The sequence below is a fragment of the Corvus moneduloides genome, chromosome 24 (assembly GCF_009650955.1).
Source record: "Corvus moneduloides isolate bCorMon1 chromosome 24, bCorMon1.pri, whole genome shotgun sequence".
Taxonomy (NCBI): domain Eukaryota; kingdom Metazoa; phylum Chordata; class Aves; order Passeriformes; family Corvidae; genus Corvus; species Corvus moneduloides.
This window is the reverse complement of record NC_045499.1, coordinates 4,910,222-4,937,499: the sequence shown is the minus strand read 5'-3', so window position 1 is coordinate 4,937,499 and position 27,278 is coordinate 4,910,222. Positions and strand designations below refer to the sequence as shown.

At 48.6% G+C, this 27,278-nt stretch overlaps 3 protein-coding genes across 10 annotated transcripts in view; all 3 read right to left on the bottom strand.

Annotated features, from left to right (window-relative positions):
* Window positions 1–904: 904 nt before the first annotated feature.
* SNRPE (small nuclear ribonucleoprotein polypeptide E) lies at window positions 905–3,217 on the bottom strand. Its single transcript, XM_032133390.1, has 5 exons — window positions 3,067–3,217; window positions 2,683–2,709; window positions 2,167–2,229; window positions 1,892–1,970; window positions 905–1,121 (listed from the first exon to the last, which is right to left on the bottom strand). Exons 1-5 carry the CDS (start codon window positions 3,118–3,120, stop codon window positions 1,066–1,068), a joined length of 279 nt encoding a protein of 92 aa, XP_031989281.1. The 5' UTR covers window positions 3,121–3,217; the 3' UTR covers window positions 905–1,065.
* Window positions 3,218–4,003: 786 nt separating this feature from the next.
* On the bottom strand, window positions 4,004–20,295 carry ZC3H11A (zinc finger CCCH-type containing 11A). Of its 2 annotated transcripts, XM_032132935.1 has the most exons (18): window positions 20,248–20,295; window positions 16,434–16,486; window positions 15,087–15,276; window positions 14,755–14,874; window positions 13,898–14,021; window positions 13,370–13,567; window positions 13,041–13,157; window positions 12,495–12,575; window positions 12,121–12,231; window positions 11,733–11,795; window positions 11,451–11,552; window positions 11,171–11,236; window positions 10,074–10,568; window positions 9,058–9,131; window positions 8,091–8,397; window positions 7,259–7,410; window positions 6,304–6,371; window positions 4,004–5,180 (listed from the first exon to the last, which is right to left on the bottom strand). In XM_032132935.1, exons 3-18 carry the CDS (start codon window positions 15,138–15,140, stop codon window positions 4,898–4,900), a joined length of 2,415 nt encoding a protein of 804 aa, XP_031988826.1. In that variant the 5' UTR covers window positions 15,141–15,276; window positions 16,434–16,486; window positions 20,248–20,295; the 3' UTR covers window positions 4,004–4,897. The 2 variants fall into 2 exon arrangements, with proteins under 2 accessions (XP_031988826.1, XP_031988828.1); XM_032132937.1 differs by lacking the exon at window positions 20,248–20,295 and having other exon boundaries at window positions 12,498–12,575; window positions 16,434–20,022.
* A 1,471-nt stretch (window positions 20,296–21,766) lies between these two features.
* Window positions 21,767–27,278, bottom strand: part of ATP2B4 (ATPase plasma membrane Ca2+ transporting 4) — a 62,074-nt gene continuing 56,562 nt past the window's right edge. For 6 of the 7 annotated variants that reach the window (XM_032132775.1, XM_032132780.1, XM_032132776.1 and 3 more), the window contains one exon: window positions 21,767–26,931. In XM_032132775.1, the coding sequence (XP_031988666.1) occupies window positions 26,635–26,931 (297 nt within the window). In that variant the 3' untranslated portion in view covers window positions 21,767–26,634. The remainder of the gene's footprint in view (window positions 26,932–27,278) is intronic. The other variant, XM_032132781.1, reaches the window with a different exon arrangement.

Genomic DNA, 27,278 nt, shown 5'->3' with positions numbered 1-27,278 from the left:
AGCGGCCCCGGCTGGATTTGGGGTTTGGGAGAGCTGGGAAAGGGGGCAGGAAATGGGAATTCCCATTCCTGGAGATGTGGGATCGCCCCAAGGTGGGATTTGTGCCAGGACCCCACATCCCAGTGAGCTGATCCCGCATTTTGAGGTGTTCCAGGAATTTCCTCCAGGAGTTTCCTCCAGGAATTCCTTCCAAAGGTCGCTCTACCCCCACCCAGCCCTCCCCCCTCCCCCGAGCCCTGCCCTGGAGGGAATTCCCACCCTCTGGAAAAGCCGAGAGCACGGGAGGCTCTGAGGAGGCAGAAAATCCAAGGAAAGGGGGTTGGGAAAAGTGGAGCTCCCCTGGAATCTCTGCCCTGCTCCTCCTCTTCCTCATCCCGGGAAGCCGCTGGATCCCGGGAATTTCGGTTCCTCCCGGCTTGTCCGGGAGCCGCGAATTCCTGCTGGGATTGGGAACGGGATCGGGGAGAGCCGAGCCCGCAGCTCCCCCTTCTGTCGGAGCCCTCTGGAAGCTTCTTCCCGTTCCGGCAGGAATTTGGGATGCTCCGGGCAGAATTCCAGCAGAATTCCAGCAGAATTCCCTGCTCCCGGCCCGTGGCTTGGGAAAGGAGTCCCAGCTGGGAAGGATGGAAGGGGGAAAATCCCGGGAGCTGCCCCCGGGTGAGGCAGAGCCGCGGTTTGGGGGAGGAATGGGAAGCGTTTCCTTGGGAAAAAGGGATTGGTTTGGGGAAAAAAAGGATTCTTTTTGGGAAGAAAGGATTGGTTTGGGGATAAAGGGGTTGGTTTGGAAAAACTTGAAGCTCCAGGATCCCGGACTTCCAGGATTATCCAATCCCACAGGGAAAACCCCCTGGAAAATGTTTTTCCCCCCCCATTTTCCCCCAACCCTGAGACTGAAATCCCATTCCCAGGTTTTGTGAAAAACGTTTTATTTCCCAAAGAAAGCCTCGAACTACAAAAAACAATTCCCAAGGGAAGGCAGGAATTTTCACCTGTGGCACAATCCCGCTTTCCCAGAGCTCCCAGCCCATCCCAATCCCGCTTTTCCAAGCTGGCAGCAGCCAAATCCTAACTGGAGACGCTCTGCAGGAGGGTGATGTTGTCCCCCTTCAGCATGATCCGACCTGGAATCCAACGGGAACAGGGAATGTGGGAATGCTTTGGGATGGAAGGGCCCCAAAGCGCAGCCCGGCCCACCCTGGGATTGGGAATTGGGGCTCCCACAGCTGGATTGAGGTGCCACAGCTGGATTGAGGTCCCACACCCAGGTTTCAGGTCCTAAACCTGGATTTCAGCTTCCACAGCTGGATTCCGGGATCCCACAGCTGGATTTTTAGGCTCACACCTGAATTTCAGGTCCCAAGCTCAAGTCCCAGGATCCCACAGCTGGATTCCAGGATCCCACAGCTGGATTCCAGCTCCCAACACCTGGATTTGAGACTCACACCTGGATTTGAGGTCCCACATCCAGGTTCCAGGCTCCCACACCCAGATTTCACGTTCCAAATCTCGATCCCAGGTCCCACATCTGGATTTCACATCCCACACCCGGATCTGAGGTCCCACATGCAGGTTCCAGGCTCCCAACACCTGGATTTGAGGTCCCACACCCGGATCTGAGGTCCCACATGTGGGTTCCAGGTTCCCACACCTCCCTTTCAGATCCAACAGCTGGATCTTTAGGCTCCAACACCTGGATTTCGGATCCCAAACCTGCATTTCGCCTCCCACATCCACATCCCAGGCTCCCACAGCTCCATTCCAGTTCCACACCTGAATTTTTAGGCTCCAACACCTGCAGTTCCAGGCCCCACACCCAGCTCCCGAGCTCCCACAGCCGCATTCCCGGCCCCACACCCAAATTCCAGGCTCCCCCCACCCCCCTTTGACCTACCCAGCTGCTTCCTGGATTTGGTTTTGGAGTGAATTTCCTCGGCATCATCCAGCACCAGGTTCATGTACTCATCAAAGCCCTGGCAAAGCAGCACCGAGCTCAGTCAGGGACCTCAAACCCACCAACAACCCCCAAACCCTGCAATTCCTGCGAGAAACAGGACCATTCCCAGCCCCAGGGTGGATTTTCCATGGAAAACAAGGAAGGAATGGGTTCGTGAGGGGGGGGAGAAGCCCCTCAAAAGACAGGGGGGACAAGGGGATGGTGGCACTCACAATGATGCAGCCTTCTATCCTCATGTTCACCTGCTCGTAGAGCCACACCTGGATCCTGGATCTCTGCAGGTCACGGACAGGGAGAGAAAATCAGGGATGGGAACCCCCCAAGGGGTTTGGTCAACAGCTCTGAGGGGGTCTCTGCTCTGTTCTCGGCTTTTGGGGGGTTTGAAGGTCCCTCCCCACCCCAAGTCGTTGTGGGGTTCCATGGGATTATCGCAATGGGTTGTAGGATCAAGGAGCAGCAGGCACTCCCCTCACAGTTTAAATGGTTTGGAAGGCAAAGAAAGGGGATTTGAAGTGGAGATTGGGAAGGAATTCCTCCCTGGGAGGGGGCTGGGGTGGAATTCCCAGAGAATCCGTGGCTGTCCCATCCCTGGAAGTGCCCGAGGCCAGGCTGGAGCAGCCTGGGACGGTGGGAGGTGTCCCTGGGTGGGATTTTTCAGGTCCCTTCCAACCCAAACCATCCCGTGACGCGGCGGCGAAGCCCCCGGGCCGCCCATTGCCGGTACTCACGTTCTGCAGGTAGCGGAAGATCAGGTTCTGGAGCCGAGCGTTAAGGGCACAGCACAGCCAGGAGCCCTCGGGCACAGCCCGGGCAGGGAACCCGCGACCCCCGCGGGGTGAAACCGGCGACCCTCAGGAGCTGAAAACCCCCATTCCTGAAGGGTGAAACCCACGAGCCCCGGCGAGTGAAACCCGCGATCCCCAGGGGTGAAGACCGCGGCTCCTGAGAGCTGAAACGCGAACTGCCCGTGGGGTGGAACCCTGAGGAACGAAGGCCGCGGGTGGAGCCGTTACCCGGGTGATGAAACCCGCCCGCTTCCCGCCCGCCAACCCCGCGCTCCCCGCGGCCTCCCCGCGCTCCTCCGGCGCCCTGAGGGACTCGAGGCAGGATACGATGGGCTGCACCATCACCTTCTGCACCTTCTGGCCCTGCCCGCGGTACGCCATGGCTGCTCGGGGCCCGCCTGGAGAGCGGCGGCGTGAGGGGACGGCGGCGCGCGGGGCACTGTGGGATAGTGGCGGTGTGCGGGGCTGGAGGAGCGCGCGGGGCACTGTGGGATAGTGGCGGTGTGCGGGGCTGGAAGAGCGCGCGGGGCACTGTGGGATAGTGGCGGTGTGAGGGGCTGGAGGAGCGCGCGGGGCACTGTGGGATAGTGGCGGTGTGAGGGGCTGGAGGAGCGCGCGGGGCACTGTGGGACAGTGGCGGTGTGAGGGGCTGGAGGAGCGCGCGGGGCACTGTGGGATAGTGGCGGTGTGCGAGGCTGGAGGAACGCGCGGGGCACTGTGGGATAGTGGCGGTGTGCGAGGCTGGAGGAACGCGCGGGGCACTGTGGGATAGTGGCGGTGTGCGGGGCTGGAGGAACGCGTGGGGCACTGTGGGATAGTGGCGGTGTGCGGGGCTGGAGGAACGCGCGGGGCACTGTGGGATAGTGGCGGTGTGTGTGAGGGCGGCGGGAGGATTTTTGTTTTTATAAGGTTTTTTTATTGTTATTTTTTGGAGTTGTTTTGGTTTTTAGTACGTTTTTTTTCTTGCTATTATTAGGGGAGGTTTTGTTATTATTTTAGGTTGTTAGTACATTTTTTTTCTTGCTAGTATTAGGGGTTTTTTGCTATTATTTTAGGGTGTTAGTACATTTTTTTTCTTGCTATTATTAGGGGGGTTTTGTTATTATTTTAGGTTGTTAGTACATTTTTTTTCTTGCTCTTGTCCAGCACAGAGGGACGACTGCACCGCTCCTGCTGGGCCTCATTAATTGGTAATTAACACTCTGTTGAATCCCATTCCTTAAACAAAGCAAGGCAAAGCAGAGGGATCTGCACAGACACGAGCGTGAGCAGCCTACCTTTAATATCCCTTAAATACAATCATACAAATATAAAATGGAAGAATAAAATATTTACACAAAAAAAACCCCACGGGGATTCCATCAAATCCCATCTCCAGCGGGCTGGAAAAGAGGGAAACAGCTGAGGGGGGGGGGGGGGGCGGGGCAGAACCTTCCAGGTGCTTTTCCTCCCTCCCAAAATGATTCCAGCTGGATGGGGGAGGCTCATTGCAGTCCTTCAGCAGGGGAGGGATCCTCGGAACCAGAGGCACTTGAAGCAATCCTGGCTTTCCCAAATTCCTGCAGGCAGCCAAGGGAATTTTGGTTGCCCATCCCAGGATCCCCGGTGGCCATGAGGAAAAATTCCCCCTGGAAATTCCAAGTCAGGCTCACCCTGGCAGTGTTTGGTCCAAAATCCTGGCTCAGCTGCTCCCTCTCCCAACCCGGCTCTCCCGAATTGCCCTCGATTCCGAGTCCAAAGGCAGCGTCCATCCGTCAATTCCAGAGTTGACATAGTAACTCCAGGCTTTTTTGGGGATTCACTGTCCAGGGAATCCCAGCAGGGGGATGAGGGGGAGCTTTGATCCCATCCTGGGATGGCTCTGGAGATGGGATCTGTGTCCTCCCAAGAGAATTCCAAGTGCTTTGTCCTCTGCTGTGTGGGAGGAGCCGCCGGCACAGCCTCGGGATCAGCTGGGCCCGGAATTTCGGGATAACTGAGTGCACATTCTGCCTAACAATCCAACTGTGCTTCGAGCCAGGAAAAGCATCTCCTCCACGGATCCAACAACATTTACAGGATGTGGGGGAAGGAATTTTCCTTTTTTTTTTTTTTGGTGGTGTGTCTTTTTTTTGGGTTTTTTTTTTTTGAAAAAAAAACCAACCCAACCCTGCCCATCTCAGCTGTCAATCATCTCCGAGAGTTCCAGCAGGAGATCATCCTCATCTTTCCCTGGATCCAGGTCGATTTCTGCTTCCAGTTTTCCTCCTGAGATCTCCCAGATGAGCTTCTCAAAGTCGTCCTCCACGGACAGGGGGGGTTTGGAGGAGCTGGCGGAGCTGAGGCGCCGCAGCTTCACCGGAACTTCCAGGGAGGAGGAGGAGGAGGAGGAGGAGGAGGAGGAGCCGGACACCTCTGACTGTGCCAGGGAATCTGCCTGGCTCCCCACGTGCAGCTCGGGGCTGGGAGAAACAAGGAAAGGGGAAAATCAGCGTGGGATGTTCCTTAGGTGGGGTTTACCAGGTGAATGTTCCCATGGGGGGTGGTGATGGAGGGAATTTGGGAGGTTGGGATTAGGGTTTGGGAAGTTTAGGATGAGCTGGAGCAGTTGGGGGTTTGGGTATGAGGAAATAAGAGGTGGAAGTTGAGGGGAGAAGGGGTGAGAAAAAAACCCCAAAAAGTCACTGGAAAAAAAAAAAAATCCCAGGAAGTCATTTAAAAGAGATTCAAAGAAGGCACTGGAACTCCAAAAAGGTGCTGAAGAGGAACCCCAAAATCACTGGAAAAAAACCACCGAAAAGTCACTGGAAAGAAACCCCAAAGGTGCTGAAAAGAAACCCCGAAGGCGCTGAAAAGAAACCCCAAAGGCGCTGAAAAGAAACCCCAAAGGCGCTGAAAAGAAACCCCAAAGGCGCTGAAAAGAAACCCCAAAAAGCCACTGAGAAGAAACCCCAAAGTCATTGAAAAGAAACCCCAAAAAGCCAGAGAAGAAACCCCAAAGTCACTGAAAACAACCCCCAAAAAGCCACTGAAAATAAACCCCAGTCCCTGAAAAACACCCCAAAAAGGCACCAGAAAAACTCCAAAGTCACTGAAAAAAACCTCCAAAAAGTCACTGAAAAGAAACTGCAAAGTCACTGGAAAGAACCCCAAAAAGTCACTGAGAAAAACCCCAAAAAAGTCACTGGAAAGAAACCCCAAAGTCATTGAAAAGAAACCTCAAAGGCACTGAAAACAAACCCCGAAAAGTTACTGGGAAGAAATCCTAAAAAAGTCTCTGAAAATAAACCTTGAAGTCAGTGAAAAAAAACCCCAAAAAGCCACTGAAGTCCCTGAAAAAAAAACCCCAAAAGACTGGAAAGAAATCCCAAAAAGCCACTCAAAAGCTGTGCCCAAGCACAGCATTTTCAGAAAATCCCTTAACAAGTTCTGCTGCTCCAGGAATTCATTCCAACAATTCTTTTGTTGTTGTTTTGTTGGATTTTGGCACCAATTTCCTTAAAATTCTGATTTTCCACACGTGGACGACCCCACATCCGATCCCAGGGATCAGGAAGGACAAGGACAAGCTGGGATTGCTGTTACCTGCTCTGGGAACTTTCTCTCCGAGGGATGGAGGCCGGGTTGTCCTCTGGAGCAGCCGGAGCCACGGCCTGGGAAGGAAGAGGAGGAGAAGGAAAAGCAGGATAATTTTTATAAATATATAAAAGAAACCCTAAAGGCAATGAAAACAACCCCCAAAAAGTCACCAAACCCTAAAAAGTCACTGGGAAGAAATCCTAAAAAAATCTCTGAAAAGAAACCTCAAAGTCACTGAAAAGAGCCCCAAAAAAGTCACTGAAAATAAACCCCAAAGGTACCGAAAAGAAACCCCAAAGGTACCAAAAAGAAACCCCAAAGGCACCAAAAAGAAACCCCAAAGGCACCAAAAAGAAACCCCAAAGGCACCAAAAAGAAACCTCAGAGTCACTGAAAAGAAATCCCAAAGTCCCTGAAAAAAGCCCCAAAAAAGTGACTGAAAATAAACCCCAAAGGTACCAAAAAGAAACCTCAGAGTCACTGAAAAGAAACCCCAAAGTCCCTGAAAACAACTCCCAAAAAGTCACCAAACCCCAAAAAGTCACTGGGAAGAAATCCTAAAAAAATCCCTGAGAAGAAACCTCAAAGTCCCTGAAAAAAAGTCACTGAGAAGAAACCCCAAAGTCCCTGAAAATAAACCCCAAAAAGTCACCACATAAAAATGCAGTATTTTAGGAGATTCTTCCTTTGCTGCTTCACCAAAATAGTGAACCCAGGGTATTCCTGAAACGAGGAATTTTCTGCCTTTTTTTCTTTTTTTTTAAGGAATTTTTTCCCTTTTAAGGGATGAAATCCTTCACAAATCCCAGCAGGGAATAATGAAGGAGATGCTTCCAAAGCAGGAATGTGCTGCTCCCCTGACACTTCTGGGGGGGGGGGGGTGGTTAAAAGGCACCAGAGAGCTGGGGAGGTTCCAGTTTTCCAGGTTTTTTCCAGGTTTTTTCCAGGAATTCGGCTTTACCTTGGCTGAGGGCTCCTTGGTGTCCCCGCTGGTGGCACTGAGGGGTTTCACTGCCACCACGGCCGGGGGGTGGCCCTCGGGACCCTTCCTCTTCAGGGGCTGCTTGGGGGAGGCTTTGCCATCCAGAGGCTTCAGGCACACCTTGGATTTGGCTGGAATGAAGGGAAGAGAGGAATGATCCAGCTCGGGGTGAAAAAACAAATCGGGTTTGCTTCAGAATCCCAGAATTCCAGGATGGTTTGGGGTGGGAGGGACTTTAAGGATCATCCAGGGTCATCCTGTGTGTTCCAGGGATGCTTTTCCCTATCCCAGGCTGCTCCAGCTTGGCCTTGGGCACTCCCAGGGATGGGGCAGCCATGGATTCTCTGGGAATTCCACCCCATTCCCTCCCCAGCACCACAGGGAGGAATTGCATCCCAATATCCCATCCAGCCCTGCCCTCTGGCAGTGGGAAGCCATTCCCTGTGTCCTGTCCCTCCATCCCAAGTCCCTCTCCAGCTCTCCTGGAGCTTCTTGATCTCCTGGAAAAAGCTCTGAAGTCTCCCTGGATCCTTCTCTTCCCCAGCCTGAACATTCCCAACATTCCCACCCTGTCTCCACAGGGAATGAGCTCCAAGTCCCTTCAGCAAATTCCTTCTCTGGATTTGCTCCAGATATTCCCAACCCTCCTTATCTGGTAGGAACTCCAGCATTCCACATCTTCCCCCTCCCCTCCCCTGCTGCCCACATTCCCTGGCATTCCAGGCTGGGAATGACCTCACCCTGAGTTTTCCCACCAAAAATCCCAAGCCCTTTTCCCAGAACATTCCCTAAGGGAACACCCAACACCTACTTTTAGCTTTCCTCTCCAGCACCTGAGCTCCCTTTTTCCCTGGAGACGCCGCAGGATCCTTCTCCGGGTTTCCCACCCCGTCCTCCTGGAATTTCACCACTTTCCTCCTGCCCAGCTGATGAGCTGATCCCACAGCAGATTCGGGGCTCCCTGATCCTGGAGTTTTCTCCTTGTTTTTTTCGGGTTTTTCAGCTGGAATTGGCCCAGCTCCTTTCTGGAGTTTCTCCTCCTGGCGCTGCTTCAGCTGACGCTTCTCCCACATGATTTCCTCCAGGCTCTTGACCTGAACTCCAGAATTCCCTGCATTCTGAGAAGGGGGAAAAAAAGATCCCAGGAGGGTTATTAGGATAAAAATCTAGGGGTAAAAATCTGTGGATTCATTAAGGAATTTTGAGGGGCAATCCCTCCAAAATGGCTCCACGGGGCACGGCGGAAATCCAGTCTTTTTTTGGCATAAAATGAGATCCCTGCCATGAAAATGCAGTTTTAAAACTGCAATTCCCAAAAAAACCCCAAGCTTTAATGGAACAGGAGGCTCTGGCTGGAGCCTATCCAGTGATTTTAGGGAATGTAAAGTCATCCAAGCTCCTCCTCCCCCCCAGAGCCTGATTTCCTCCAAAATTCCAATTTTTGGGATTAAAATATTCAGTTGGGGATTTTAAAAGTTTGCCAGGGAAAAATCACTGAAAACAAAAATATTTTCCCCACCTGCGGTTCTTATTCATTGTCAGGTATAATCAGATTAATGAGTTCAAATTAAGTACTTAATTAATTCTAAGGGGGGGATGTGTTTTCTGGGAATTTTACTGATCAAACTGACAGCATTTAATGAATTCCCAAATGAGGAAAAGTGGGAAAAAGTGAAGAATAGGAAACAAAACGTGCCAAAATTATTTGGGAAATGTGTCATTTTATGCCCAAATTGATCAGAATTTGAGGGTTTTATTCTAAACCTGTTCAGACTCACCTCAGCAGGTGCAGAGACTCCTTTGGGGGAAGGTTTGTTCAGCTCCACAATCATTTTTTCTTCTCTTCCAGGTGCTTTAAACCAAGGAAAACATAAAAAAATTGGTCCAGAGTAGAAATAAATCACCTTGGGGGGGGTTTTATTTCCCTATTTTTAATAACAGGAAGCAATTCCTGCAGGATTTTCTCTCTGCCTCAGCGCCATCATCTCTTTTTCCATGGATTCAAGCATCTTAACGATGAGATTTTTAATGCCCTCGTGGTCAGGCGTTGAGAAACCCTTCCCAAAAGATATTCCAAAGAGGAATGGAATGGATTCCAGCACAGGGAAGACCCCACAAAGCCAGGCCAGAAAAAAGCAAGGTGGGAATGACACTATGAAACTTCTTAAGGAGTGAATTTTCCAGTGGAAAACACACAAAATTCATGGAATTCATGGAAAATCCCGTGATCCTTTTAAATCTGAAGCCTGAAAGCTCCTCAAGGAATGAATTTTCCAGTGGAAAACACATGGAAATTCATGGAGAATCCCGTGATCCTTCCAACTCTGGAGCCTGAAAGCTCCTCCAGGAATCAATTTTCCAGTGGGAAACACAGAAATTCATGGAATTCATGGGAAATCCCGTGATCCTTCCTACTCTGGAGCCTGAAAGCTCCTCAAGGAATCAATTTTCCAGTGGGAAACACAGAAATTCATGGAATTCGTGGAGAATCCCGTGATCCTTCCACTCTGGAGCCTGAAAGCTCCTCAAGGAATGAATTTTCCAGTGGGAAACACACAAAACTCATGGAATTTGTGGAAAATCCCGTGATCCTTTTAAATCTGGAGCCTGAAAGCTCCTCAAGGAATCAATTTTCCAGTCGAAAACACATGGAAATTCATGGAAATTCATGGAAAATTCATGATCCTTCCAACTCTGGAGCCTGAAACTTTTCAAGCGCCCGCGGAAGGAAAGCTCCAAGCGATTCCTGAGTAAATTGGGATTTGCTGCCAAGGGGAAGCAGCTCCCTCCTCACCTATGACCTTGGTGACCCGGAGCAGTTTCCTGCCCCTCAGGGCTGGCTCAGGCGGGGCAGGAGGAGCAGGAACGTTCTCCCCACTCTGCTGCATCCTCAGGGCTTTCTCCCTCTTGATCTCCTCCAAGGTTTTGATCCGCACTTCTCCGGCCGCTTTGGCTCTTCCCGGCTCTGCCAGCTGCACCCTTCCCACCACGGCTGGGGCAGGAATGTTCTGTTTCCCAGGATCAGCCTCAGCTTTGGCTTTGCTGGAGAATTCCTCGGGTTTTTCCTTCTCTTCTCCCAGCCTCTTGTGGTTTTTCTCTGCCAGGGCTCCCGCCAGGGATTTGATGCGGATGGCCGGGGAGGATCTGGCTCCGGGGTTGGGATCTTCTGTTTTCCTGCCTTCTCCTGGGATTTTGGCTGGGGGTTCCCCTCGCCTCTGGTTGGCTCTTTCCAGACGGATTTCCTCCAGGGTTTTCACCCGGATCTCCTCGATGGGTTTGGCAGCTTTGTCTGTATTCAGCAAAAATCAAAGCCGGCGAGAAGCGGCCGTTAAAGGGAGTCCAAGGATTTTGGGAAAAGTCTCCAAAATTTCTCCCAGCACTGAGGGAATTTGGGATTGAGGGCTCTCAGTGTAGCCTTGGGTGGGAAGGACCTTAAGGATCATCCAGGGACACCTTTCACTATCCCAGGGCGCTCCAACCCGGCCGTGGACACTGCCAGGAATCCAGGGGCAGCCACAGCTTCTCTGGTAATTCCATCTCAGCTCCTCCCCACCCTCCCAGGGAACAATTCCATCCCAATATCCCATCTAAACCTATTCCCCATCAGTGTGAAGCCATTCCCCTTGTCCTGGCACTCCATGCCTTGGAAATATTCCCTCCCCACCTTTCCTGCAGGCTCCCTTCAGGCCACAATGAGATCACCCCAAAACTTCTCCTCTCCAGGATGAACAATCCCAATTCCCTTAACAATAAAGTTCTCTCTCTCCTTTAAACCACTTGGATTTGGAAAAGCAGAGCCAGTTATCCTCTAAAATTAACAATTTAAGGTTGCATGGGAGATCTTGGGAAGAAGACAAAAAAAGGAAGGAATATTCCAAATCCAATGTTTACCTGTCTCTGTGCTGCTCTGCTCAGAGGGCAGCCCCAGCCTCTCCTTCAGGGACTTGAGGACTTGAACTAAAAAAAACCAACCAGGAAAAGTTAAAAAAGTGGCAGAAATCCCAATTTTGTGTGGGAAACGAGACAGGAGAGAACCTCAGCAGGATTCAGAGGGACCATGAGCCCTCAAACCAAGGTGCAAAAAGAACCGTGAGGAGAAAGGAGGAACAGAAAATCCCAACAGAAAACCTGGAGAGAAATTCCAGGAGGGAAATCCAGGAGTGTTCGGTACCTGTGCCTCTCTTTGGGGCCTTGTCAGCATTTCCCTGCAGCTCTGCCTTCCTCCCCAGCCTGTCAGCAACGTTCCTCCTCAGGGGAAGGAAAGTTTTCCCAGCTTCAGAAAGACACAAAATGAGAAATTCTTTCAGAATTATTCCTCTGCTGGAGGGTTTAAGAACAATCCCCCAGGAATCTGAATCCTCCCAGGTCGATTTTATTTTTAAAATATTTGTGGTGTTTGGTTGCTAAGAGAATTTGCTGTTTCTGCTGTCAATACTTCACAAAAAGCTCTCACCCATGAGGGTTTTCCTTTTTCCCAGTCTGTCAGGAAGATTCAGCTGGATCACAGGGTCCTCCCCTAAAATAAAGAAGGATCTCTTCAGTGCACAGAAAATCAGGAAAACCATCCCAATTCCAGCTCTTATCCCAAAAAATGACATTTTCTGGCAGCCAAACCACAGGAACTGAAAGAAGGACTGGGAGGAGAAATGGTTTCAGTGATAAAACTTCCTGAGCTTTAATTCCAAACAAATCCAGCACCTACGAATTCCAAACTTTTGCAACACAACCACAGCCTTGGAAATTCAAATCAGGAAAAGGCAGCACCACATGTGTGAATTATCCTAATGATCAATAATTTGGGTTAGGAGCCGTGGAATGGGAATTTTGGGATTTGGGATTACCTTCCTTTGAGGAGAGGGTCACAGTTCTCAGCACGGTCCGGACGTTTTCCTTCTCCGGCACCGGAATGCTCCGGGCTTGGAGGGGATCCACAGCCACTCCTGAAGGACCTTCTGCATGGAAAAACATGGAAAAATCAGGATATTTAGCAATTTCCCTTGGATTTGCCCTTGGAATTCCAAGCAGGACTGGGAAAACAGGCCAGAGTAAGCCCCCCTCTCAAAAAACATGGAAGGCTGTCCCTGCAGGAGCTCCCGAGAGTGCCAAAAAAAACTTCTTTCTCTTGCAAATTATCCAAGGAAAATCAGGATTAAAGCCAAGGATGAACAGAAGGCAGACGGATAAGAAAGGAGGGATATTAAGGATATTAACTCACCACCTTGTTTTTTGGCTTTTTCCTTGAGTTTCTTCAGTTTGATCTCTTCCAGGGTTTTTATCCCGAAATTTAAGTTGTCATCTGGAAGCAGAGAGTAATTCAGGAACTTGAGGTCAATTCTTCCCAAAGTATTTGGGATAAACCCTGTCAACACTCCCCAGCAGTTAAAAACCCCCAGAACAGTTGGGATTTTGGAAAACTCACACCTTTTTTTCACCCTCCAGGGGAAAATCCACACTTTTAAGCACTAATTCATGGAGAGGGATTAAAGATTCCTTTATCACTTGGATATGGATTTCCACAGTGCCTGAAGGGACATCTGCAGACATCTAAACTCCACTTAAACTCTTTAAACTCCACTTAAACTCTATTTTGTCCCACAAAACCAAGCCAGAAGGATTTTCCCTGCTTGGGGAACACGATCAGGTGGGAATGAACTCCCGGATTCCATTCAGCATTCCTGAGTTCTGTTGTATTTTAGGAATATTTTGCTTTTCATTGTCCAATCTTCCTCCCAATCCCTCCCTCCTGCAGCTCTTGGAATACCTTGCTTTGCACTGGAATTGGATTTCCTGGTGGAAATCACCCTCAGCCCATTGTGGGTTTCTGTGGTTGGTGGCTGGACTGGGGTTTTAGTTTCTTCTCCTTCTTCAGAAAGCTGGTCTGGAAGGGAAAACGAAACTCCAAATTAATTCACTTCTGGAGCAGGGATTTAGCCAAGATTTTTCATTTTCAGATGGTTCACCCAATATTTCAATCCATAAAAACATTCAGGAGCTCTTCTCTGTGGCTTAAACCACTGCAAAATCCACACATTTTGCGATTTCTGTTTTGATTTAAAGCAGGAACGTTCTAAATAATTCAAGATTTCTCACCATCATCATCTTCATCATCATCTGCAGCGTTGATGACGACTGGGGGATGGGTGGGACTCGGGACATTCTCGGAGTTTTCCACTTTCATCACCCCCCTGAGCTGTGGGGAAGGGTTGGACTGCACAGAGAGTTTGTTCTGCTGCATCTGCACCATTTTCACCTCGTCCTCCGCAGCCTCGGGGGGACTTGGAAGAGTGGCTGGAACAGCAAAATCAAACCTGACTCAGAAATTCCAAACTTTGACCCCAAACGTTGTAGATTTGATAAGAAAACACGCCCAGATCCGGTTCCTTATTCCCCAGCCAGAAAGGGATCAAAGGAGAGAGGAGGAAAGGAACTTTAAAAAGCAAAAATCACAAAACACAGAGCGGCATAAAAATTCCAAACTCCGAATTTCACTCCATTCCCGTGACTGCAAACCTCTCCTTCAGCCAGAAACCACCAGTTCCTTGAGCCTCCACATCATTTTAAGGAATATCCACCATTAATTCATGAATATTTCAAGGAGAAAAGAGGTGAAAAACTCACTTTTGCTCGGGGGTAGGAAGAGCCCGTCAACGTAACGTCCCTTGGTGTGGTGGAAAGCACAGTTGTGCTTCTGGCAGCCTCCTGGCTGGTTCTCCCAGTAACAAGCGATCTCACTCCTCTTTTTCTGAGGGAAAAATCCCAAATCCAAGCTCAGGGAATTCTGCCTTGGATCTACAAACAGACTCAGGTTCCCAACAGGCCACAGGGAAGGGGTGAAATGTCATTGCAGAGGGCAGCTTCTCACTGGAAGTATTTTAGGGCTTAGAAAGGAGGTTTTCTAGGCTGGAAAAACTGGGTATTATCTGGATTTGCTTTGTTGTTGTTCAGGTGGAGAAGACAGGAGACTGTCACACAGAAATTCAGGATTAAATTAATGCAAAATCCAAAAGAATGGGATTATTCACAGGGAAATATTTCCATGTTCAGATTTCAACTGCTGGTGAAATCAACCTGAATTTATCTTTCAGAGCTTTAGCTCCTTCCCATCTTTTTTCTGTACAATTCCAAAGGATAAAGTTTTGTGGAGAAATTCAAGGCAGAAGAGCCCTGACAGGGCCATTTTCCAGCTCTCAGGAATAACCTGTTTCCCACCCCATTTAAGCAGTGGGATCCACGTGGTCGCTCTGGCAAAAATTTTGGGAATAACATCACTTCACACCAACATTTCCTGCCGGGAAACACCTTAAAAATGGATTTTTTTTTTTTTCCCCTCCTCCACCTCCCTCCTAGCAACCCAAATCCCTCTAAATCTCTGATGGAAAAGCACATTTATCCCCTCCTCACCCCTCCCAAAATCCCTGGGAAGTGCTGTCGAGGTTTTGGGATGAGGAGAGGTTATTTTTTTAGGGAACACTCACGTCGATTTCCATGTGCCTGAACCTGCAGACATTCCTGAAGCAACGCCCCTCCTGCCACAGGGTGCAGACGGTCTCGCTTCCCAGGGCGGCCTCACAGTGGCGGAAGGCACAGCTGTCTCCCTGAAATCCACGGGAAATCAGCAACAAAACCAGGGATGGGAAAAGCACACAGCTTTAAAAAAATCCCCCTTTTTAAGAGCTGGGAGCGGAGTAATGAATTAATGAATTAATTAATTAAGAGGAATTTGTTTCATCGCATTCTTGGCGCTCCTGGCTTGAGAAGGAGGAGAAGGGAATGAAAGAATTGCGAAGGGAATTCGATCCAGACTCACCTTGTTGCACGTGGAATAGAAGAAGAAGTAGCAGTCGTCTCCGTGGTTGGACATGCTGCAGAAATCCTTGGAAAAGCTCAGGGTTTTGCTCTCAGGGTCTTCCTCCAGCCTGGGCAAGAATTGGCTTCGCTTCCTGGCACTCAAAGGCTTCTCCTGGTTTAGCAGTGAAAGCTTCTTTTTAAAAGTAACCCTAAAGAAAGGGATCATTCATAAAAATGATTGGTTTTAGAGTTGTTTCCTATTTATCAAATTCATCTTTGGAGGGAGGCAATGACTGGAAATCAGCTGGGCACAAAAACGAAGCCGAATTTGTCTGCAATTCTGTTTTTAAAATGGGAAATGCAGAGAGATTTTTGGTCAGATTTGTCCAAAACTGCAGGAATTTTGTCTGCACAAATTCGATGCCGTGACCTTAATAACAGCTGTGTGTCTTGAGGTAGAAAAAACTTAGGGTGTGACCCAAAATAGAGCCACTTCTTCAAAAATTGGGTGTCATTCTGAGTTACCAATGATACAGTAATATTTGATTATTATCATCTATTATTTCACATTTTGCATTATTAAGATCATCTATTATTTCCTACTTGAAATGAAACTTTAATTTTAGGGTGTGACCCAAAAGCAACCCAATTTCTTCAAAAATTGGGTGTAATTTGGAGTTCTCAATAATATGGTAACATTCTATTATTATCACATATTATTTCCTACTATATTATTAATGTATTATCTCCCATTTGAAATTAAACTTTAAGGTGTGACCCAAAAGTGACCCAATTTCTTCAAAAATGGGGTGTCATTCTGAGTTATCAATGACATGATGATATTATACTATCACCTATTATTTCCCATTTGAAATTCAACTTTAATTTTAGGGTGTGACCCAATTTCTTCAAAAATTGGGTGCAATTTTGAGCCATCAATGATACGATAATATTGTGTTATTTTCACATCTTGTTTCACGTTATATTATTAATATCACTTCTTATTTCCCGTTGGAAATCAAACTTTAATTTTAGGGTGTGACCCAAGGTTAAAAAAAAAAAAACCTGATTGTAATTCTGAGTTCTCAACGACATCACAAGATTTTATTATGATCATGTATTATTCCATGTTCTATGATTAATATAATCGATGATTTCCCATCTGAAATTAAACTTTAATCGTTAGGTATTAATAATAATCACATCATAACATCACAGCTCAACACCGAGCCTTCACATCTCAACAACATTAATTGGAAATACCACCATTAATCGATTTTAACAGCTCACTGATCATTTCCATGGAATCCAAGCACTACATCCCGGATTTTTTCCCAATCCCAGAGGATTTTTGGGGCTCACCCACCTGGCCACGTTCAGCACAGGCTTTGATCTTCCCAGCCATGCAGTTCCCTTCTCCTGTAGGCCGAAGGAGTCCGTGAATGAATAACAAAGGGGCAGACAGAATTTTCCTCCTCACAATTCCAAGGGAACCTCTCAGCCAACAATTCCACAATTCCAAACTCTGAGGTGCTCTTAAAACAATCTGACAAACTAATGGAGGAATCAAGTCCATTGGAATACTGTCACACTGGAGACAGCCAGGGATATTTTAGCTCTTCCAAAAAAAACCAAAAAAATAAAAACCAAAAAGAACCATAAAAAAAGAACCAACAAAAAAAATTTTTAAAAAGCCCCAGCGCCTTTTTTAAAGATGAACTCGGGATTCAAAGTGGCTGCAAAAATGAGGCTCCATCTTCCACAGCTGGGGAATTTCTAATATTTTTTTTTTTTAATTTTTTTTTTTTTTTTAAATTATTTAATTCAGTAAGTTGCAATTTCGGGTCTTCCAAGATTTCTTCACCTATTAAGAAAACACAAAAACCTTCCCCCGTCTTTATGACCTGTACAGCAAACCCCCCCCCCCCCCCCAAATAATCGTGTGTATAAACCCACAAATGTGTTTATACACACCCCAAAAGAGGGAGGGATAGCAAAGTCAGGGAGAAAACCAGCAAAAAATCAGCGATTTTAGCCCATTTCCCACATCAAACTGCAGGCAAAGTCTCTCATTTGGGAGAAAACTGGGCAGAAAAATGAGATTATTTCCGTAATTTTGGACGAGGTGAGGTCAAGGTGATGATTGTGAGAGGCAATGTGGGGACACACGGACAGCACGAGGGACAAACACATCCATCCACACCCATCCATCCCCCGGGAACGGCTCTGCCCTCATCAGGAAGTGCATCCAAGGAAAAGCAGGGAGCAGCTCAGGGATGCAGCAAGCTCTGGGAAAGCAGGGAGTTGCTTTGGGAGCGGCATGGCTGCACGGATTGGGAATTTGGATTGGGAATTCGTTGGTTTTCCATCAAATCTTACAATTTTGGCATCGTGTGCTGTTCCCTAATCCATTTATCCATCATTATCCAATGGTTTGGATCTGATTCAGCAGCTGCTTGGGTTTTTGGTGCCACCAAAAAATGGGTTTATTGGGCATTTTTTGAATGTGAAATCACACATTTCTTTTGGATATTCTTATTTTTAAAAAAAAAATCACATTTTTGGGTTTCTTTTCCACACCTGCAACCAGACCAGCTAAAATCCAAATAAAAGTAAATTTACCCCTCTCACATTTCTGTGCAAAGGATTTCTGACTCTTTGGGGGGGGGACAAAACTCAGTGAAATTGTTCTTTACAGGTTAAGAATAAATGCTTGGAACCTTTTACTCACACAAACACTAGTGAATTTTCCCAGGATTTTTTTTTTTTTTTGGCAGGGAATTTTCCCAAATCTAAAATAAAGAGAGGAAAAGTTGGGTTCTTGTATTAGTGATTGGGTTGTGGGGTTTTTTTTGACTGCTTGACAAAGGGAATAAAACAGGAATTAAGTGCAGGGTTTCCTCCCCTTCTTCCATCTCCACGGGGTTAATTCACTTTGGACCTTCAAAACCAGACTTGGGGTCATGGAGATTCCTGGCAATCTACTCCTAAAAATTCCTGGAGCTCCTTCTTGTGGAAGTTCAACGTTTTTCCAGGTGTTTTCCCAACGCTGTCGGGAGTTAAAATTAAATTTCAAGCCTGAATTCTTCAGTTTGCTCAAGCCAACACTTAAATCCGTGGGAATTAGGGGCCATTCCTGGCTGAGAGCAGGAATTCAAACCCAAATCAGGAGGAATTCCCAGTCTGGAAGGTGGCATTTCCTTTCCTCAGGCAGTCAGACACACCCAAAATGCAACATTCCTACATCCACCACCCTGGGGGGAAAGAAAATCCCTTCAGATTTAATTCCTTTATAAACTACATCAGCATTTTGCCTTCCACATTTTTCCCACATTCCTGTTCAGACTCTGAATCTTGTTTAAAGAGTGGGAATAAAGCAAAGCTTTAAAATAAAGAACAACAACAGAAAAAAAAACCCCAACCAAAAAACCACACAAAAAAACCTCCCAATGAAAACTCCTCAGAGTTCTAAACTCCATCAAGGTAATTTAATTATAAAAAAGGTTCATTAAAACCCCTTTTTTTTTTCTTTTTTCCTTGCATTTTAAACTGGTGTCAAGGTGGCAATCAAAAAAAAATGAAAATTCAAATAAAAATGAGTAACTCTGGTGCACCCAGCAGGTCTCAAATTAATTAAAATTAACGAGAATTTTAAACCCTTTCTTGTCCAGAACACATTTCAAATTTTGTAGGAGAATATTTTCAAACCAATTTTTTGTAAAAAAAAAAAATAAAGTCAAATAAATAAAAAATGCAGTAGCTGAGGGTCAGGAAAAACCAGGCCAAAAAACCAACACCAACTTTATATTTTTGAAGGGAAAATACATAAAAACACCTGAGAGAAGCTTTCTTGAACCTCCCTGCGGGGAATTCTCGGGTTTAAAGTCCCCTGATTCCCCTGGAAAAGCCTCTTCCTGCTGCTCCATTTGTGCCTTTAATTCCTGACAACAACATTTGATGATTCACCCCCGTTTATCAAGAAGGAAGAGCACCAGGAATTAGATATTTTAACTCCCTTTCCAGCCATTTTTTCATTGTCCACCAGCTTTTCCTCCTCAGGAATCAATCCCAAACTAAAGGAAGCTGCTACATCCACTCCTGGATAAGACAGGAATAATTGAAGAAAATCATTCAAGAAAATAAACTCAATTTTTTTTCCCTATTTCTGAGCTCAACCCCAGGGCCTGGCAGAGATTTCCTGGGATAATTCCTCCTTTTCACTGGAATGCTTTATTAAATCCCAAAGGGACTCGATTTCCCCTGGAAGCAGCCCCTTGGAAAGGTGTCATTGGAGCCGGGAAGTGACACCACCAGGAAGTTTTCCCTGGAGAGCTCCTGGAACACCTGGACACATCCAGCAACACCTCCAGCCCACCTGCTCTGCTTCAGGTGTGCCCAAACTCAACCCCAAACCCCTTTATTCCCCAAGAGATCTCTTTTTATTTTTTTTTACAGCCAAATAAAGCCGGGTTTTATTTGGGAAGTGTGACCCTGAGTGCAATTCTGGGAATAACCTGGAGGCCCCACACACCGCAACAACAACAAAAAAACCTCCTTTTGGCGTTCCCACAACACAAATCGACGGCAGAAAGCAGAAACCTCTCAGCTCCAACCTTTAAAAAACAAGAAACCCCCAACAACGTCACCCAATTGCGTTGTTTTAACAACCTCCGGGAGGAATTCAGACCCGGTGCATCCAGAGTTACTCAGCTCATGAAGTTCTTTTGGGGAATGAGGAGCAATTAGGTGACTACATTAGAAATGCCCCTCAGACGCGTTGCTACAACAGGAAGGAACGAGGTTTTACCTGAAAACAAGGAGATTTATAAAGCACCTGCGCTGGGATTGCAAATCTGAGGGGGCGGCCGAGCCCCGTGGAAAGGCCTCGGGCCTACCCCGGGCACGCAGCTCCCCCCTCCCCAAAGCCCCGCGGGCAGGAAACCCACCTCAGCCCGGCTTTATTCCCACCTAATCCCCCTAATTCCACCTCCCCCCACCTCACCCCGGGGGTCCCCTCACCGCCCCGCTCCCGCTGTGGGGAGAGCGCGGCGGGGGACGCGCGGCCTGCGGGCCCTTGCGGGGGGAGCCGGGGCCGAGCCAGGAGCCCCCCCACCCTCATCTCCCAACAACCGCCGCGGGGCTCCGAACCGCTCTATTTACGGTCGATCAGGGAGTTTTACCGAGCCCCCGGGGGCCGCCGTGTCGCCGCCGCGCTGTCCCCGCGATCCGCCGGGGCCGCCGCCGCCGCCGCCGTGTCCCCGGTGCCCCGCTCAAAGATGGCGCCCGGCGCGCGCGCAGCCTCAGCGGGCCCGCGGCCAAGATGGCGGCCGGAAGTGGCTTCACCGCCGGCGGCTTCCGCCCGATGGGAAGGGAGAAGGCGGGCGGGCCCCGGAAACGGAGAGGGGGTGGTGCGGGCGGGCTGGTTTTTCTGTGGTTTTTGCTTCCCCGCCCTTGGGAAAAAACCCTCAAAAAGCTTCAAAAAGCGGGAAAAGCATTTCCCCGTGAAGCGAACAGGATCGTGTCCTTCCACCCTGCCCTGTGCCCGCAGAATTTCGGTTGGAGGGTGGCTGCAGGATCATCAACCTGTTCGCCATCCCCACCGTGTCACCCACAGCCCAGAGCACTGAGTGCCGCGTCCAGTCCTTCCTTGTCACCTCCAGGGATGGGGGGACTCCAAACCTCCCTGGGCAGCTCCTTCCAAAGCCTGGCCACCCTTTCCATGAGGAAATTCCCCCTGATGTCCCAAGAATGGTCCCCACTCCCTCCCAGAGCCCCCCTGCCCTCAGCCCCTGAGGTGCCATCCCCTCCCTCACGCTCCTGAGGGGATGTGAATTCCCAACTGGAAGATATTTTGAGTTTTCAACCCGGGTTTTTTGGCTTTTTTTTTTTTTTGGCATCCAGCCCGGATTATGTTCACAAAAAAAAAAAAAAAAAGAAAAAGAAAAAAAAAATAGGAATTGTGGCTGTTGTGTTTATTGTGTTTATTTAAGAGCTGTGGGTGCGGATGCCTCCCTGGGAAAGCAGGGAAGAGAAGAGGGTGATGCTGCACAGCAAAGCTTTTACACCCCATTCCTGTCCCTTGGAATCAGCTCCAAGGATCAGCTTGGAGATGTTTTGGATTGAATTATCTTCAACCCAGTGGGATTTTCTCATCGTGGCCCTGGAGGTGTTAAAGACACAGAGAAGACGCTGCTTCTCTGTAAAAAACAGCTCCGGTGCAATCAATGCTTGGGAATGGGAGGATTTAAGTGGGAATGAGAGGATTTAAGTGGGAATGAGAGGATTTAAGGGGCTGGGTGCTTTTATTTCCCATTTTCCTTCTTTTCTGGACAAATCGCCTCTTTGGAGGCCAAAGACTCTCAGGTATGGAAGCAGGACGTGGCTCGAAGCCGATCCCAAGGAGCTGGAGATCCCAACTCCACCAAGAATCACCTCAGAAGCTCCACGTACAGCACTGGGAATGGGAAAAGGAGGATCCCTGATCCAGGGCAGCTCCTCACGGCCCAGCAGCACCATTTTGGTGGCATTTGGCAGCAATTTGGGGACTTGGCGGTGGAAGAAGAAGCGACCGAGTGACAGAAACCCCGCGCCAAGGGGAGCTTGGGTTGGTTGGGATCCCCATCCCTCTTTCCACCCCGTTCCTCGGGGAGGATTTGGGCCAGATTCCCCGAGCTGCCGGACACACGGAGGACGGCACAGTTACACGTGGGCACATTTTATTCTCTGGATGCACTCGCGCATTGGTTCTGCTCGACAGCCAAAGCTTTATTGATTCCAAACCGTTCCCCTTCTCCCTCTTCGTTTTTGTTTTTATGCTGCACCCCCTTTTCCCACCCCTCAACCACTCTGCTGCTTCCACTTTGGAGTATTCTCTCTGCTCGGAGCCTGTTTTCTCAGAAGAAGCCAACGGACAATTCATTCAGATTCTTTTTTCTTTTTTTTTCTCCCAAGATCCATATAAATTACATGCAAAACATGGTACATAGAGATTAATATCAAAATGCAATACAGATCAGGTGCACTTGAAGCTGGACTCTAGGATATGGCAAACACACCAGGGTACATATTGCTTTGAAACCACCATTGTTTTGTTTTTTAATGTCATGCATACCACATAATATTCAGTCTTTTGTTTTGTATTTTGGTTTTTTGGTTTTTTGTTGTTTTTTTTTTCCCCGCTTTCTCTCCCATTTTTTATACAAAAATACCAGTGCTTATTATACTGAGTTACTGAAAAAAAAAAAAAAAAAAGAAAAACTCGGCTCTGCGTGCCCTCTTCAAAAGAAAGTTCTTTTTGTTTTGTGAGAGCGTTGGATAAATATATATACACACACATAAATGTTGAGTTCAGACTGTATATATATATATATTTATTGAAGGGGAGGAAATAAACTAAAGGCAGTTTTAGCCATGGGCTTTGCTGGATGAAAATTGGGCTTTTGGGGAGCGGGGAAGAGCAGAGTCAGGGTGAGAGGGGGGTGCTGGCGAGAAAGAGATGCCAAAACCCCCCAATTTGGGTGGAAAAGGAGCAGGAAAAAGGTTCCCTCGCATCCCTGGGCCTCCAAGGGAAAGCTGGGGGTGCAGGAGGGCGTTTTGGGGGCTCTGAGCTCCACGAGGGGCTGAGGACGGAGCAGAAGCGATGCAGGCCCAGGCGTCCCCTCCAGGGACTTGGGGGGGGTCCCTACGGTCACAGAGGGTGACAGGGACACCTCGGAGATGCCCTGGCTGGATTTGGGATGGGGTTTTTTTAACAGCCATCCCCTCAGGTCACCCTCAGAGAGGAGCTGAGAGATGGGGCGGGGGGAGGAAAACCCGCAAAGGGCGCCCATGCTAAAACGCGGCTTCGTTTGTTTCCTTCTTGAGATCGTTTGGAAAAATCTCCCTCGGAAGCTTATTGCACGGAAAACCTTTTGGCAAAAAACAAACCAATCGAGTTAAATCCCCCTCCCCAAGCCCCTCTCTCTCTCTGTGTGTGCAAATCATAAAAACCTCAGCAGGAGAAAGCAAAAACGCCTCGAGCTGCCCGGCCGGCAAACGGCGCCCAGGCCGCGGTGGGGTGTCTTTGGTACCAACACGGAAAATCCACGGAAAATCCACCACCAAGGGGCCCTGCTGGCATCAAGAACTGGATGCAGAAGGATGTTCAGAGTGTTTTAATAACAAAGCATTCCAAGGCAAGTTGAACACGGATCACAACGAGGAGGAGGAGGAGGACGGGGGGGGTGACTTTGCTTGGCGCTGTCCCTCCCCTGCTCCGTGCGCGCTCGTGGCAGTTCAAACAAAGCGAGAAACCCCAGGAATTATTATTAATAATATATATTTATATATATATTTATATCTCCCCCTAGTCAAGGCATGTTGCAGAGAGTCCCCAAAAGTCCGTGCCGCCGACCATGCCTTTTTTTTTGATTTTTGGAGCACCGATCTCCCCCAAATCTCTTTTTTTTTTTGTGTGTAATGTCCTCAATAACTTAAGCCAAGAGTCAGCTGCTGCCAGGATATCACTGAAATTTAACCCCCCCCCCAAAAAAAACCCCAAAATAACTTTACAGGAAATCTGCGCAAGAAACATTTATACTTGAAGCAACCAGCCATACACCAACATAATTTATAGATATTTATATAAAAAAACCCCATTTGTGTCATCCAACTCACGTCTAGTAGAACGATGGCTGCTCAGAGAAAAGGAAGCTGACTGGCATCCGATGGCTGAATTAATTAATCCACGGAATTAATTAAAGTGTCCCTTGCAACTGCCCTCATGCAGCCGCGGGACCCGAGATCTCTTTATTTTCTTTTTTTTTCTTTAAACAAAATACATATGGCTGACGTAAAAATATCTGTTTCTGAGCTAAAGAAAACTAGATTTTTTTCTTTTTCTTTTTTTTTTTCCTTTTTTTTTTTTTGCATAATATTTATAGAGCATTTATTTCTCCCTCCCCAATCCCCCCCCTCCTAATATGGCAACTAGAACGACAAAAATAGAGCAAACTAAAGGAACGACCAGACCCTTGTGGCAAACCCTGCCAGTCACAGATTTCTGGGAGTGACTTTGAGAGCCCCCAAAGTTGGCTTGAAGTTGGTGGTGGTGGTGGTTTGAGTCTTTCTTTTTTTTTTTATTTCTTTTTTTTTTTCAACAGGTCTGAGGTATTAAAAAAATATCAAAAGGAAAAAAAAAACCAAAATAAAATTGGTGCATCCCCCCCAAAAAATGTATTTAATAAATATTTATGTAAGCTTGTAAGAACACCGTATCTTCTTCTTCTTTTTTTTTTGGTTTTTTTGCAAGTATTTAAAATAGAAAAAGTGATTTTTTTTTTGTTGTTTTTTTAAGCAATGTCATCTTTAACACAGAACCAAAACCCCACAACCACCCCTTGTTTGGGTCTTCCCTGGTGTTTAACCCAAGACCCCTCCTCACCCCCCTGGGTTATTTTTTTGGGGGAGGGAGGGAGGAAAAAAGGAGCCGGGCATGGGGTGGACACTGAATTTGCACTGGGGATGGGCAGTGGTGGCAATTTCTTCTTGCTGTTGGCAGTGAACAAAGCCCAGCTCGCCAGCACCAGGGTGGGACACTCGGAACATTCCGGATAGTGGGGATTTTTGGGATCAAGACCTTCCCTCCTCCTCCCACCCCACGGAAAGGACGAGGCGGGGCCGGGGGCGAACCGAAGACACTTGGTTTGTGGTGTGGTTTAAGGAACACTTAAATCTCGGCAAAGATCTGGGCCCTGGCGTGGCAGGAGGTGCTGCAGGCAGTGCTCGGACAAGGCACGGGAGATTCCTCTGTGCGTTCCTGAAGGGAACAGGGGGGAGAACCCAGCCAGCCCCGGCCTCTCCCGGCAAACCTCTGCGCTCCCAGGGGTGGGAATTACCTCGGAGAGCGGCTTCCAGCCAATTCCCTCTGCTCCCGAAGGGGCTGGAGGAGAGGAGGAAGGGTCACGAGCAGGGGAGCAGCAGCGGGAGCTTGCGGGGAAGGGGCTTGGCCCAAGCCCGGCACATCCTGCCTCCTGCTCCAGGGATCGCCAGAGGGACAATCCAGAGCCAGCTGCAAGGAAAGGGACTCTCACTGAATTATTCCAAGTGGTGGAGGTGAGGCAGGGCTCCAGGGGAAGAGATGACCTCCAAAAAAAGAAAAAAGCAGCGAAGTGAGGCCGAGCCTCCAGCAGCACCTTCTCCGGAGGACCTGCAGCCATCCAAGCCAAACCTGCTGCCTCCAGGAAAACCGAGGATCATCCGTAGGCCATGGAGCTTCCCTCCCTTCCACTGGATCGTGAGACCACCAGATTGATCCCTGCCAGCACTGAGGACCCACTGTGCTCTCAGGATTCTCCGTTCAGCCTCCCACAGCTTTTGGAGCGCTGGTGGGCACAGCTGGAGCCTCCTCCCGGATCCCTCAGCGCTTCCCTGGAGCCGGCACGGCGAGGCTGGAGGGTTACTGACCCCAACAGCACAGAAAAAGGGCAAAACTCCCTCTGCTCTGAGGGCCAGGAGCTGTGAGAGCTGCAAAAAACCTCTCACCAAGAGTTTCCCTCCTGACCAAGAGCAGCAGAGAAGCCTCTCCTAAAATTCCCCAGGAAGAAGCTGCATCCCTCACAACTGGGGGGGTTTCTCTCCACCTTTTCCCTGGCAGTTTCACCTCCCCCTTTGCAGGAAAATCAGAATCTCTCCCCTCCAGCAAGGTTAGAACTAAGCCAGCTTCATTTCTCACCTACCAGTTTGGAAAGAGAGAGAAAAACGTGTGGGGCACACACAGAGGAGGAGCTGGAAAACGCCCAGGTACCATTTTCCAAAGGTGGAAGACTGGTGGACATCCCTGGATCTCTCAACCTTGGAGTAAACACCTTCCTCTGGCTGGGATTTTTTAGTTTATTCCTTAATTTTCACACTGGAGTGGTGACTGCCCCTCCCCACTGAGAAGTTCCTGGGTGGGGGGGGGGGACAAATCCCACAAGCAAAGAGCAAAACCTCCAACATTAGAAGAAAAAACCCCTAAAAACCACAAGTGGAAGAAAAACCCACCAAAAAAAAAAAAAAAATTAAAATCAAGTCACAAGTGCACCCCCAGCCCTCGGGCTGAGGGTGTGTAAGACTACAACAACTTGAATTTCCTCGGAACATGCATTTTTCCAAAGTGAAAACCTCCCTCCGTGCCTGGAGCCCAACTCTTGGAGAGGAAAGAACCTGGCTGCTTCCCCCTGGGCAAGTACCACGGAAAACCAGGGATGGAGATGCACAATTGTTTGGTTGGGTGGTTTTTTTTGGCTTAGCCTCTCTCCCAACACCCACAGCGTGGCGGTGGTACTCTGGTTCCCACTGCTAAATAACGGTAAAAAAAAAAAAAGAACAAAACAGAAACCAAAAAAATGAAAGAAAAATCAAATAAAACCCCCTCCCTACCCCTCCCCCAAAAATAAAACCAACCCCAAATGATCATAACAGGCATGAGCAGTTTGACACGGAGTGACCGCAGCTGTGATCAGTTACTGGTGCCGGGATCACACAGCGCCGAGGTGGATGAGGAGGAGGAGGATGAGGGGGAGGAGGGGGAATTCCAAGTTCGAAGGTCAAACAGATGTCTCCAGGCTGTGGAAGGGGCTCCCAGGCTCTGGGAAGCTGAGCTCGCTGTCCACTGCGTTGTTGTTTCTGTTCAACGCTGTCGACCCCGCCGGGCTGCCCCCACCTCGCTTTTGGAGTCCGTCAGGCTCGGGGTCGTCTTCGGCGCCGTCAAGGAATGGTGTCCGAGGCTCGTCTTCCTCCAGGATGAACTCCGGGTGAGTCATGAAGTTATGGATGGAGCTTCTGGATTCGGGTTTCTCGAGGCCTTCGTACAGGGAGCTACGGAACGCATTCACCACTTTGATCTGGGCGGCGTGGCGAGTGGGGGGAGGAAAAAAAAACAGGGGTCAGTCGGGTGGCCAGAGGGTGGAGCTCGGGGGAGAAAGTGAAAATAAATGATGGAAGACAACCATCGAACAACAACGACAAAAAAAAAAAAAAAACCAAACAGCACGACCACAGCAACAAAATCACCACTGAACAGACAGCTCGGTCAAAAATGAGACATCTACGGTGGACTGGGATCAGAGTCAGGCACTACGGGGGGTGCTGGGAACCCACCAGCTACGGGGCGGCCTCAGAAGCTGCAAGAAAAGACACGGGACGACTCAAAACCACCACCCCAACATCACCCCTCTGGATGGATGGAAGC

Coding starts and splice junctions, on each gene's coding strand:
- SNRPE (XM_032133390.1), bottom strand. CDS start 3,120: ATGGCGTACCGCGGGCAGGGCCAGAAGGTGCAGAAGGTGATGGTGCAG. Junction 1,971..2,166: donor GGATAGAAGGCTGCATCATT/GTGAGTGCCACC, acceptor CTGCTTTGCCAG/GGCTTTGATGAGTACATGAA. Junction 1,122..1,891: donor CAAATCCAGGAAGCAGCTGG/GTAGGTCAAAGG, acceptor GTTGGATTCCAG/GTCGGATCATGCTGAAGGGG.
- ZC3H11A (XM_032132935.1), bottom strand. CDS start 15,140: ATGTCCAACCACGGAGACGACTGCTACTTCTTCTTCTATTCCACGTGC. Junction 14,022..14,754: donor TCAGGCACATGGAAATCGAC/GTGAGTGTTCCC, acceptor TTTTTCCCTCAG/AAAAAGAGGAGTGAGATCGC. Junction 13,568..13,897: donor CTTCCTACCCCCGAGCAAAA/GTGAGTTTTTCA, acceptor TTGCTGTTCCAG/CCACTCTTCCAAGTCCCCCC.